Below are 13,851 nucleotides of genomic sequence, written 5' to 3' on the forward strand. Positions count from 1 at the left end.
CAATTACTCAGTCTCCAGTAGTCACTGATAGCACAGAAGATGCAGTAAGACGAGACAAATGTGAACAGGGAAGAGTGTTGGGATATGTGGAAGGAGTTTCCTTTGTTAACCTTTGAATTTTTCCAAAGTTTAGGCATGACTTGCATGAAATCAAGTTTTAGTTCCTTGTGTTTGCAGAGGGAGAGGATCCTCCCACCACAAGACAGGCAGGGAGAGCCGGCAACCTAGACCTAACTCAAATTATTTTATGTAAATTTTAATGCTGTCTACTATTCTTTATAGGAATTTAGGTTTGATCGTTTCCTAGAAGATGGTAAGAAGAAAAAAAACTTTTTCAAACGGGGAAAAAAGCTGCAGTACTTCATGATACCATTTGGACTCGGAGCCAGCAAATGTCCAGGCCGATACTTCGCAATTGCTGAAATTAAAATGTTGTTGATTATGTTTTTAACTTATTTCGATTTAGAAGTAATTGACAAGAAGCCTATAGGACTAAACTACAGCCGCTTGTTTTTTGGTATTCAGCATCCCGATTCTGATATTTCATTTAGGTATAAAGCAAAATCTTAGAGGAGCTAGAAGGGAGGAAAAGGAGTCATCAAAGTCAACCTCAAAGTGCTAAGCTCTTCAATTTATTTTTATTTCCTGCAAATGCAATTGCCATGCTCATTTGTTTGAAAAGAGCTAATTTGTATTTGATCAGTCCAGTTTGTGCTTGGTCACAAAATCTATCATAAAATAAAAAAGGGTGGTGGCTTAAAAATGGGCACAGAGATCAGCCTCATGATAAGTTCAAAATAGGATTTTTTGAGTTTTTATTTGTTGTGATTTTCATCAGTTATAGTGGATGTGCCTTCATAGTAATAAATTTTTCCCGGGGTTATTTTTTAAGTTACTCAGATCACCAAATATGTAAAAGTACATTTTATGTACTGCTGTAAAATTGTGCCAGTAATGGACAGTCTAACAAATTCCAAATTCTCAGAGAAGAAAGAAATTAAATTTCCACTCGATGAAAATGTTCCCTTCAAGTACAATAATATTACCAGAGTACGTTTGCGTTAAATGAGTTTTGAAATAGATTGAATGTTCCAACTTCACTTCAATATTTAATCATCCATAAATGCTCTTTATTGCTTTGTATACTATGCTCAATAGCACAAAATTTCTTGTTACATAAGACCTCTCATGTTCAACTTGGATACTGTTAAGATTTAATATGTAAGAAAACACAAAACCTATTGTATATTCAGCAAACCTAGACATTAGTATTAGGTTTATTACGGAAAGGAATGTTGAAGTCATTACAGCTCTGATGGTAGCATTGGCTTTAGTATAAACTGTGTTATTCTGATATTGCAATGAATCCTGTCCTAAATGTTTCCATTTATATAAACCAGAAAACTACATAAGAGTATTTGTTCCCAACATCTCACCTTTTGGACCTCGAGTTTAGTTATATTATTTTGAATTATAATGTTTTGTAATACAAAATAATTTCATACGACACAATGCTGGGTCATTGATTCAAAAGGATTTCTACTATCAGATTTTCAAGTGATTGACATTTAACATAGATGATGATGCAAAATATGAACTGACAAGGCAGGTAATTAAACTCAATTAATTCATAATGCATTAATTAGAAATTCTAATGCTCTGGAAATTTGCTATTGTTATTATAAAAGAAATTGATTTTAAATATCATTATAAAATACTTATTAGAATAGGTAAATGAAATGTTCTAGCATTTCTTTTCCGCTTCCTAAAGTGCATGTTGCCTGAACACTTCTCGTGTGAAGATCTACTTGTGTGAACTCTGTTTTTTCTTTTTTAATATTTTACTGTTTTTATTTTTGTGTGTATGAGTGTATTTCCTGCATTTATGTAAGTGCACCTATGTTGTGCAGTGCCCACGGAGGTCAGAAGAGAGTGTGGGATGCCCTGGAATTAGAGTTACAGACAGTTGTTAGCTGCCATATGGATGCTGGTAATCAAACCTGGGTCCTCTGCAAGAGCAGCCAGTGCTCTTAACTGCTGAGCCATCTCTCCAGTCCTGAACTCTATTTTTTTCCTTGACTGAGGAGGTCTTTACACTCAAACTCATTCTTTTTAACTGCAAAATGATTGTTTATAATTATATAAATTTAAGAGGAACAAAGTGAGGTTATGACTTTTGAATATGATATGGAATAATTAAGCCAAACCAAATAACACATTCATCAACTCAAATACTTAACATTTATTGTAGGAGTATTTGACACAGATTCTCTTAGTGATCTTTAAGCATACAGTGCCTTGTTAACTATATTCATAATGCTATTTAATAGAACTCCTTCCCCTGATCCAATAAAAAAAAAAACAGTATTCCTTTTGGCTGAGCTTTTGTATTTTTTAACCAGTACCCCCACCCTTCTTCCAGCCTGTGTTGTAACCACCATTTCACTCTCTACTTCCATGAGTTTATTTTGAATTCTCTGTAAGTTAGAGTATATGGTGTGAGTCTATTTGTGCTTGGTTTTATTTCACTTAGAGTTATGTTCTCCAGGTCCATCTATAATGCCACAAATGACAGAAAGTATTTTTTAAGGCTGAGCAGTATCCCATCCTATATGTATTCCACATTTTTTTTTATCCAAATGCTGTCTCTAAGCACCTACCCACACAAATCCATGTTGTATCCCACACTATGTCCTGCCATTCACACTATCTCCTGTCCATTCATTTTGAATTAAGACATATGGTTGCCTTAATGTCTGAACTGAGGAACTCCATATTGTCATATTCAGCTTGTAGTGTATGCTCTTCCAGAGGACCCCAGCTTGGCTCCCAGTACCCACCTTGGGCAGCTCACAACTATTTGCAACTCCAGTTTCAGAGAATCAAAGCATTCTTCTGGCCCCCATGAGTACCCACTCACATGTGACAAGCACATACATATCAATAAAATAAATCTTTTTAAAAATTAAAATAACAGGACTGGAGAGCAGGCTTGGCAGTTAAGGGCACTGACTGTTTTTGCAGAAGACCTGTGTTCAAATCCCAGCACTCACATGGTGACTAACAACTGTCTGTAACTCCAGTTCCAGGGGATGTGATGCCCTCTTCTGTCCTCTGAGGGCACTGCACGACATGGGTGCATAACACTCATAGACATAAAAATAAAAATAAATAAGTTTTAAAATTACAGTAACTATTTTTACATATTTGTTACATAGAAACTTTGTTATAGTCATTAGTTCATCATCTGTTTATTCAACCAAGTATTGCTGAGCATTTCCTCTAATCTAGATATGATAATTTGCATTGAATTACCCTTCCCATCCATGCATATTCAGTTTATTAGGGAAAACAACATAGAGACAATTAAGTCATTGCCAATAGAGTTGTAAGTAATAAGTTCTCTTGTGAAAATTATTTTAATATTCCAATTTAAGCATATTTTCTAAAAGAGTCTTTCTTCCATCTGTCATAATAAAGTACTGTCCTATAAAAAAAGTGATTGTGTATATTTGCACAAAGTAAAAACATATCAAAGATATTGTGGAGTGTGGTCCAATGGGTAAAGGCAATTGTCTCCACTGATGATCTGAGTTTGATCCAGGGACCCTACTTGGCGGAAGGGGAGAATCGAATCCCACAAGCTGTCTTCTTACTTCCACACGTGAGCTGTGGGATTCATGTACCCACACATTTACACACACACACACACACACACACAGAGGCATGCACACAAATAATTATATAAATAAATAAACATCAATTTTAATATATTGTGATAATATGATTTTAAAAATAACCAAAACCTTAAAGTCACTGAGTCTGAAGAATTTTTGTGACTATTTCATATTTTCTAAAATCTCATCTTTTCATTTTTACAGCTTCACCTAAGTTTTTTGTTTGTTTGTTTGTTTGATTTTTGTTTGTTTTTTTAAGGCAAGATCTTACTCTGTAGCTCTGGCTAGCCTGGAACTCACTATGTAGACTAGGCTCACCTTGGACTCACAGAGATATGCCTGCCTCTGCTTCCCAAGTGCTGAGATTACAGGTATATGCCTGGCTTCACCTAAGTCTGAGTGAAGAAAATATTACATTGTCTTACATCAATGACAATTATAATGACATATTTTATTGTTTAGCACAGGCCAAAAGCCCTGTGGAAATCTCTAAAACTCATTTTTTCTAAGTAAGGCCTGCTTGAGGAGCAGCTTGTACAGGACTTCTGTCCGCCTTCTTCTGGCTTTCCTGAGGCGTGTTGCTCTACCAGCTCCATTATATCATAACGTCTCAAATCATTTGTCCAAATCCAAGAAATATCCACAATTCAAGTAACCACAGTCATTTGTGTGTATTTTATCATAGAGAAGTGATTTGGACAATGCTTCTTTTAAAACAGCTTCTGATTTAACAGCAAAATCTTAAGACTTTGAAGACCAAGTCACAAAATGTATTCAGGTTTTGATCATAGTATAGAAAAATGTCAATGACTGTATAAAGCACTGGTTCCTGTCTTTAAAATTACACTTTTAGAGCTGGGTTTGGTCGTGCCCACTTATAATCCCAGCACTTCGGGGGCAGAGGCAGACAGATCTCTGTGAGGTCTAGGTCAGCCTAGACTACATACTGAGTTATAAATTATACTAGCTGTGACTACAGGGAGCCCCTGTCTCAAATAAAAAAAATAAATAAATAAAAAATTACACTTTTAGCCCATTAGATTTACTAGTGTTGAAAACTGTTGTTATTATACACCTCATTGTTAGGTATTCATATCCACATACTCAATTAAGAAAAAGTTAGCATGCCAAAATTACATTCCCTGTAGCATTATTTTAAATTATAATGAGCAATTTCATAAAACTGTAGCATTTATCAGAAGTAATTATTTACACATCTTAGTGTATTAATCCAAGTCAGTGATCAATGAGTTTTGAACTTTTTAGCACAAATGTATTTTGCTTACATTAATTTCTGGAGTAAATCTAATTCATGAAAAACTCAACCACACAATTCGTCAACAGTTACATTTCATAATGCATTTAGACAAAACGTCTGAATTAAAAACTTTTGTTATATTCATTTATTTCTTGTTTTTAAAATGATATGTATGGGCTCTATAAAGAAGCAAATTATCTTTTAAAAGCATTAAATTCAAATGTTTTGAAAATGTAATACTAAACATTTTTTATTTAGATTAAAATTAATAAATCAACTTTTAAAGCACAGATGAACATTTATGCATCATTTTTATATGACAAATTCATTGGGTGACAGAAGATTTGATTACAAAATACAGCATATTCGGAAAATGATTCTGCTTTATGACTAACACTCACCTTACCCCTCACCTTCCTAAAAATGAATGTCATATCTTCTGATGCTTTCCCTAAAATATAATATTCGAATTGTTTTTCAATACATTTTTTGTTTATATGTGAATAAAAACAGATCCTAGAACTATCACTAAATTTGTAATGGTCATTTAAACATTAGACTGACTGGACTAAGTTATGATTCTTCATTTTCTCTAGTCTATACAGAAAGAAATCTATAAGAATAACAGGAAATGGGAAGGAAGTCTCAATATATCTAATCTTTGTTTTCTGTAGCTGTCTTTACCATACCACAGATAATGAATAAAACTGGGTAATATGCAGTTTATTCATAAAGTTGAAATGCAAACTGTAAGCAAACCCTGTAACAGAATGGTGGTGAAGAGCACGAAACATCTCTTTTGGTAACTGTATTGCTTTATTAAATTGTTTCAAATCATTTGAATTCTTCATGAAGCTCCTGGTCTACATGCAGTAGTGTTTCCTTCATGTTATAAAAGTGGATATTCAATTTTTAAAATTTGTGTTTTGAACTAACTGAGACCTTTAGAAACCTTAGAAAATATGAATTTTTAAGGAAGGAAGTAGACTAATGTGTTCAAATAGTTAAACTTGAGGAAGGGCTCTGGGACTTCCGAACATTTTCATTAACCTTTGATCCCTGGCAGTGGTCATCCACAACTTGCACAAGGCAGGAGCCTGCAGACGATAACTGAGTCTCAGAGATGACATGTTTGCTACCACATTCTCCATAGTTCAAATAACTGTTTTCATAAAAAGTGATTTTCTAAATTGTTTAAGGAGCTTGACTTGTTGAACAATTATAGATTGTTAAACTTCACTCTTTTGAGATGCCTACACCTTAAATATTTGGATACCTGGTGCTTCTGCCAAAGAAAATTAAAGTTATATGGATCCAGGTATTAATTGACTCTGCTTGCTGATACACCCAGCATTCAATAGGTAGAAGGCCTTTTTTTCTTTTTTCATGGCTCTTTGTGTTTCCCTGTTTCCTGGCTAGGAAAATTATTTCCTTTCATCAAAGTCTGGAATGAAGAGCACAGGCTCAGCCTGGCATCTGATTTTGAGCAAAATATAGCAGAAAGACTGTACATGGCAAATGTAGCTGTACTTGAACAGACAATGCACTATTTAATATTTTAACTAATTAGGTACATAATCCAAGTCTTCCCCAAAATAAGATACTATTTGTCTCTTCAAAGAATAGATAAGGATCTTTAACAGAGAAATCTTTGCAACCAAATTCTTCAGTAATTGCCAGAGCTGAATAAATGATAAAATGATATTGGGTCATGAAGCATTTTTATGTTGAACTTTAAATCCTCATCTCTAAACACCTCCATTAGCATAACAGATTTGAGTTGCAACTATCCTCCTAATAAAAATCAAATCTTTAAGACTGAGAAGCATTTGTAAATAATGGCACCTTTAAATAACCCTGAACTTTATTCTAAAACTTATAAGGAGAAATAATAATTGCTTTATATAACCACTGGTACCATTTTAGCATTTGATGAAGATGTTAATTTATGGTTGGTTAGCAGTTTATTGCTGTCATTAGTTTTTCAGTTTGGTCCACATTAGATATCTATTTTTCTTTTTTATTTTAATCTCAGACAATTATTAAAGATATGGTTATGTTTTATCTAAAATGTATCATTCTCCTATAGCATTTCAAATTATTCACAGATCATAGTTCTTATATGTGCATATATGAATTTAAAAATACAGCAATAAAATGCTTGAAACAGATCATAAATTTGCTTCATATTTTATTGCATCTTTGAATCAGGTTGAGAAGACAAGGGCAACTATGGTCTTTGGGAAAGAATTAACTCTTTCTCAAGCTGGAAAGGAAAATGATACATATTGAGCATATTTAAAGTCGGCTCCTCAGCCAAGTGTCCTGGTGACTTATAAAATGGGTTTGTCCATCATGGGGTAGGGTGTAAAATCATCTTTCACATTGCTGGTTGACCTTCAGCGGCACAGCATGGTCTAATCTGTATTTCTGTGCTTCTAAACTAGAGAACCTGCAGAAAAAGAGAGATGGGAAGTCTCTCTCTTTCTCTCTCTCTCTCTCTCTCTCTCTCTCCCTCTCTCTCTCTGTCTCTCTCTCTCCTATGTATCTGTCTCTATATATGTGTGGAAAAAGAGAGATGCAGTGTGTCTCTCTCTCTCTCTCTCTCTCTCTCTCTCTCTCTCTCTCTCTCTCTCTCTCTCTCTCTCTCTCTCTCTCTCTCTCTGTTTTGAGACAATCCAGAGAAGTCTCTCGGTTGTATTAAGACCAGTAATTAGGAAAAACTGATAGAACTGAATCCACATAAACCTCTAAATAGGGCAAGAGAGCCGGGAGCAAATAGTTTTCCTTGTCCTGTGAGGAAGCAAGAGTTCTTCCAGGTTTAAAACTAGGGCAATTCGCAGAACTCCATTTGGCAAGGTGACCCTTATAAAGGGAGACCCACCCCTACCTTGAGTGTACTGGAAGCAGCAGGATCCTGGTAACCCCCACCCCCAAGACAGTTCAAGGCCAAGCCCAAGGTTCTATTTGTGTCTCAAGAAACTTGGAAGTTGAACTTCAGTTGCCCTGCGTGAGAGGGGCCAGAAATGCCAATCTTTGAGAAGCCAGGAGCAGAAGGGTGGCTGGCGACCAACTGCGGATCCCCAGTCTGGTGTCTCTGTCTCCTTCTTCTCCACCAAGCTCGCGAAGGCAGTCCCCACCTCCCGACACCCCCCATCCCCCACCCCCAGGTGTTAGGTGAGCTGCTGGAAGGTTAGCCCAGGGCCTGCAGTGGAACAGACTTCTGGTTATTCCGCGCAGCCTGCGGATCACACATCAGCGGACCAGAAGCGGCAGCTAAAAGAGATTGTCATCCTGAAAGTTGTTTGTACCTTCAAATCAAAGTTAAGGCTTCCTGGTTTTCCTTTGTCTCTCGCCCTATGTTAGACTTAAAGGCTGAATTTAAATCAACCCACAACTCACTGGTGCTGCCAATCCCGGGCCACAAGAGTAGCAAATGCAAAGGCAAGCACAGAGGGCAGGAGACAGGCGCAATTAATTTTGCCCTAACAACAACAACAACAACAACAACAAAAGTTAATTGATGTAAAGTCGCCTGGCACGTGGATAATTTCGTCTGATCTGCATTTTGTTTATAAAAGAAAGCTAATTTATGTTTCTAATGTCTAGGTTTTGGATTTGATTTTGAGTACAGTGTTGTGTTCTTCCCTCCCCGCACCTCTCCTGGCTGAATCCCAATATCTTTAAAGATTGGACTAGGAAGCCTGGGAGCCGCCCCTGACCAGGATTCATTACCTCCCTTCTTGCGGCAACACAGGCAGACCTCCGGTCTCCACTCTTCCCTTGCTCCACCAGGCAGAGCCGCCACAATGTGCTGCGAGCCGGGAAGTGAACTCTCATCATTATTTTTCAAAGTCTGGGAAGTGTATTATCCTTTTTCGTAGTGGTAATTAGTTACCATAGCATTTAATACGCAAATGTGCCCAGAGCACACCATTAACAGTTAAACGGAGGATTCAATTTAACACATGATTATATCTTTCATAAGTCATTACATTGGAGCAATCACTGCCACTCATCCTGGAGCACTGGCAGGGTTCGGTTCCGGTGTCACAAACCAAATGCCAGTGGGAATGCAACTCAGTAGACCTGTGTTCTCCCTAGTAGATGTGGGATGAGGACTGACAGTGAGTGCGATTGCAAGGAGAAAAATTCTTGTGGAGAGAGAGAGAGAGAGAGAGAGAGAGAGAGAGAGAGAGAGAGGGGAAGAGAGAGGGATATGAATCAGCCCCTGTGTGCACAAGCATCTACACACTCAGGGAAAGAAAGATGACTTTTCCAAGATACTGGTCTCTTAGAAGTTAATGAGCAGCTAAGACTTCAGTCAGGGTTCAGCTTCAAGCTGGGCAGCAGGACTCAAATGGGACTCAAAAGTCAAGTGGAAATCCAGGTCTTACAGTCTTACCTGCCCAACCTCAGTCACCTGAGGAACAAGAACCACTGGATCTGCAGGTAGGATGCTCTTGGGAGAAAGGCCTGAAGACCAGCCACTACTCCCTGGAACTTGCCCAGTGTTAGGAACCAGGCTGTCTGCTCTGGCTCTCTGGCCCAAGGACACTTGAGCAAGAACACTGAAAGTTCTGGTCGTCAGTCTCGGTTCTGATGGAAGTCCTTCAAACTGGACAGATACTATCTATGGTGTAGCGGTGAGAAGGCTAATTCTCCAGAATGACCAGAAAATATTACTCAGAGGAAAAGTGGCCTAGGGGGTTTGTTGGGAGGAAGAAAATGCGGTCTTCACTAACTATACTTTTTCCCTTACCAAGTATGTTCTGGAAGAACTTTGGGAAGGTTGGAGTTGGGGCAGGGAAGGATACCTGAGCAAATTTGAAAACCCTTGCCTGTTCTTTCAGATGCCCCATGGATTTCCTAAAACCACATGCTGAACAGTTCTTGAATCTGGAAAGAATGTTGATGTGTCTGAAAATATTAAATCGAAAATAAATATCATTACCCCTGGCGTTTAAGTTATGCCTGTTTATTTGATATTTCCTAGCCTCACAGCCTTCTCCAACCCCTTCTCTCTAGCATTTCAATGCTCTTTCCAACTAAGCCTAGAGCCTGAGTGATTTAAGGGGAAGGGGAAGACAAGCATTTCTTTTTTCCTGAAGTTCAAGATTTGTTATTCTGTCCAAATTCTAATAATGGTTGAACAGTACAGAGGTTGTAGAGGAAGTATTTCAAGGAGGTCTTCTTAATAATGAGAAATATTAAGCAGTAAATCTTGCAGAAAATGTGTCCCCTACAATGTTAATATGCAAAAGAAAAAAATCTGACTGGTGGTGGCTGTGGTTAATTCCTAATCAGAATGATGGACAGCAGGGCCAGAACAATACAAACTAATGGCTGTGTTGCTGATCACTTTACCCCTTGATTAAAGACACCCAATTATGGTGCAGAACAGTGTCGTAATTATGTTTCTTAATCACATCCAGGAGGTTTAATTGCCTTAACGATGTGTTTCATTAAATGAATTTAGGTATTACAGTCGACAGTTTTCATACACAGTTGTTTTCAAATTAACATAATATTAGACATCGTCATGGAAATTGTTTTAATAATCATAATTAGACGCACCCAGGCTTTGTCTGGTAAATGCTGAGAGACGGTCTTCTGCCTGGGGGCTGCCCTGGTCTCTTCTCCCTTTCTACCCCCAGTTACCCACTGGGAAGCCTCCTGCTTCAAGGCCTTTTGCTATTATGTTTTCTGAAAAGTTACAGGTTCTGATTAGCTTTGATGTCAAGTGGAGAAGAAAATATCCTCCCTTACCACCACCCCCCCACAAGTAAGTTTGATGGCACTTAGGGATATCTTTATGAGCTGAGGCTACACAAATTTTTTTTTTAATATATTTAGCCAACTAGTAAAGAAGTTCTGTACCGCTTTACCACAACATCAGCACCACTAGCACCACTATCCTTACAACCTCACTGCAGCACAAATCACAACTTCTACTTTTGAGGGCAATACAAAGGTCCACACACAAGTAGATACAACATTCCTTAGTAGAATCCATCCCCAAGCCAATCCAAACACCCAAAAGTCTTTAACAAGAAACAGCTACTTCAAACTCTGGGAGTCTTCATGGATATCATTTGCACTTATGTATTCCAACCTAGTTGACTCTTTTGTCACAAAATAGTGGTTGGGGGGAACAAAATAGTGACAGTGCTCAGAGACTTCAAATCCATCCTTTTCCTTGGTCTCCAAACATTTGAGGGTGGAACTTTTGATTAAAAGCTTTTAAAGGAAGCTTAATCACTTTGGCAGGTCCTGGCCTAGCTATCAATACCAGAGATATGGGGGAGAATTCCAGGGAGAACCTGGCCTTCTAAGCTCATGCCAGTACCCAGGACCACTGGACCTCTTCTGGGTCCTGCCACTGACCCGAACGCCTCCTTCCATGGCCTGCACCAGCTACTGTCCTTTTAGAAAGCAGATCTGTGAACTAGGGCTATTCATAACTGCATAGATCTGTGAACTAGGGCTACTCATAACTTTGCCTGCCAAAACTGTAGTTTCGCTTTTTCCTAAAATTCCTTTCTGTTTTGTTACTTTTCAATCAAGAGTAGCACAGAAGAGAGGTGATTTGCTCCTTCCACAAAGCACAGCATAATAAAATGTTTGATCAAAATATTTTAATAAAGATTCTTTCTGACATAGATACACATACAAATGGTCATACATAGCTGTCATAGTCTGATTGACCTATTTAATATATAGATATATATCAATATCATTCTTTACACATCCAAAACCCACCAACAGATCCATTACAGTTCCCAACTCACCATCCAACCTGACAAACTGAATTTGTATTATCTGCAAAGAGTGGAAAATAGCAGGAATCCATTTTTAAAAGAGGTTTTCTTGATTTTTACAGGACAGAAAGGCAGGCAGATAGCCATGCAAACTATAACTGAAAGCTCACTTTGGGTATACAGCTTCTTGCTCTTCCTTAGCTTATTTTATTTATTTTAATTTTTTTTAGAAAAATAACAAAGGATTTCACACCATAAGCAAATCAAACCAGCCTTTTAACTTAATAATTCTTCACAGTTAAAATAACATATATGTACATATATATTAAAAGCAATTAAACTAGACCTATTAAAATGCACAGCACAGCCTGGAAAAAAATATTTACTTAGCAAGTTCTTACTTATAGGATCTATTGCTGTGATGTTTTTCCCTTTTGAAATGCAAAGAAGTCCCCTTTTGAAAAAGAGATCAATTCATTCATCAATTAAGAATACACCTTTCCTGTAATTTTTGGACTGAAGCAATTTATTAAAGCTCAATTTAAATACAGGGATGATGCAACTGAAAATATCCAGGTGACCTTTCGAAAACCTAAGCAGCTCAGATACATCAATATTTCTCTTCACACTTGTTGGCAAATAAACCTTTAATCACTTGGCACACAGTATAAGTTAATCTATGAAACAGAATTTTAGAGGCATTAAAAAAAAATCTGCACATAAGACCCATGACCTTAACACATAATAAATACTGTTGATGGGAAGGATCATTGGAGAATAACAAATAAATACCATGAATTGTTCATACATCATTGCAGAGTAGAAAGTAACAAGGTGCACATAAATATTTTTAAATGCAATTCTTTCAGCCACAGTCAGTTTTTTTTTTTTTTTTAATATCACTCTCGCCAAAACTTTGAGCATTTTCACAGGATTTAAGTTCAGAGACAATAAAAAATACAAGTCTTTCATAGCAACATGTCTCTTTCTCGCTCTGCTTTCCCCCCCACCTAAGTCTACATTCCAAGTTTTTCTCCTGGCTCAGAATCAAAATTTGTTTTCGAGTGCCCATTCTGATTTGTCTAAATGAATATTCTGTCCGCAGCCTCCCAGCCCCGTACTGGACTGCTTTCCCCTCTAGCACTAGTCAAATTCACAATTATTAGTGGGATTAATGCTTTGTCATTCAATACTCTCCACGCCTAATAAGGAAGTACTGCTTCTCAAGTTATTTTTCCATCTTCAAAGACGACTGCACTTCCTTGGGTCTAGGCTGTCACCAAAGTTGCCACCGTGCGCTGGGGGGAAAAATAAAGACGTCTACACTTCTTCCCAACTCCACCTCCCTCGTCCCTCCCTCCCCACCCCAAAGACCGAGATTCCTGGATGTCAAGGCTAAAAGTCCCGCTTGTCTAGGATACTTCTCAGTCCTTGCCTCTGCTTTGTTCGCCCTGCCAGTGTTTCACAACTACGAGAGAACCAAAATAAAAGGGGTGGGGAGCAGTTTTTCCGCTTTCCTCCAGCTTTGGGGTCTGTCTCGCGTTCCTCCGGGGAGGGGGGTGGTGTTTAAGGCTTCTCCGTGCACTGTTTGCAGAGGCTGGACGAGACGCTGTTGAACAGGGCACACTTCTCCGGGCAGGACGCGGCCGGGGGCAGCCCGGCGCTGAACGGGTAGCCGGCTGCCTGCTCGTAGGCTCCGAGAGCCGGGTGCAGGGCAGCGGCCGCCGCCGCCGCCGCCGCCGAGCTGGGCAGCGAGGCGGCCGAGATGGCCTGGCCCTGGTTGAGGTAGGCGACGAGGCGCCGCATCTCTTCCAGGGCCTGCGCCTGCATGAGGATGTAGTTCTTGGCGAGCAGCAGCGTGGCGATCTTGGAGAGCTTCCGCACCGAGGGGCTGTGCGCGTAGGGGATGACCGCGCGTAGCTCGTCCAGCGCGTCGTTCAGGTCGTGCATCCTTCGGCGCTCGCGGGCGTTGATGTTGAGTCGCAGCGCCTTCTGCTCTTTGGATTTCTTGCTGCTGCCACCGCCGCCGCCGCCGCCGCCACCGCTGCCCCCACCGCCGCCTCCGGGACCCCCCGGGGGGACGCCCGCGCCGCCGTGCAGGTGGGCGTTGGAGCTGCCCTCCGCCGCTTTGGCGCCGCCGCCCGCCACCGGGGAA

At 39.2% G+C, this 13,851-nt stretch overlaps 2 protein-coding genes across 2 annotated transcripts in view; one reads left to right on the forward strand and one right to left on the reverse strand.

The window, feature by feature from the left end:
• The window catches only part of LOC103737731 (25-hydroxycholesterol 7-alpha-hydroxylase), a 209,147-nt gene extending 208,347 nt beyond the window's left edge, over positions 1-800 (forward strand). Inside the window, exon 8 of the mRNA XM_017799228.2 lies at positions 283-800. Coding sequence (XP_017654717.1) covers positions 283-570 — 288 coding nt within the window. The 3' untranslated portion in view covers positions 571-800. The remainder of the gene's footprint in view (positions 1-282) is intronic.
• A 10,756-nt stretch (positions 801-11,556) lies between these two features.
• On the reverse strand, positions 11,557-13,850 carry Bhlhe22 (basic helix-loop-helix family member e22; the record flags this gene model as incomplete). Its single annotated transcript, XM_008837594.1, has 1 exon — positions 11,557-13,850. A coding segment is annotated over one exon (588 nt), but the record flags the coding sequence as incomplete, so codon positions are not given.
• Between the last annotated feature and the right edge of the window lies 1 nt (position 13,851).

The sequence above is a fragment of the Nannospalax galili genome, unplaced genomic scaffold, assembly GCF_000622305.1.
Source record: "Nannospalax galili isolate Female #2095 unplaced genomic scaffold, S.galili_v1.0 scaffold397, whole genome shotgun sequence".
NCBI lineage: Eukaryota > Metazoa > Chordata > Mammalia > Rodentia > Spalacidae > Nannospalax > Nannospalax galili.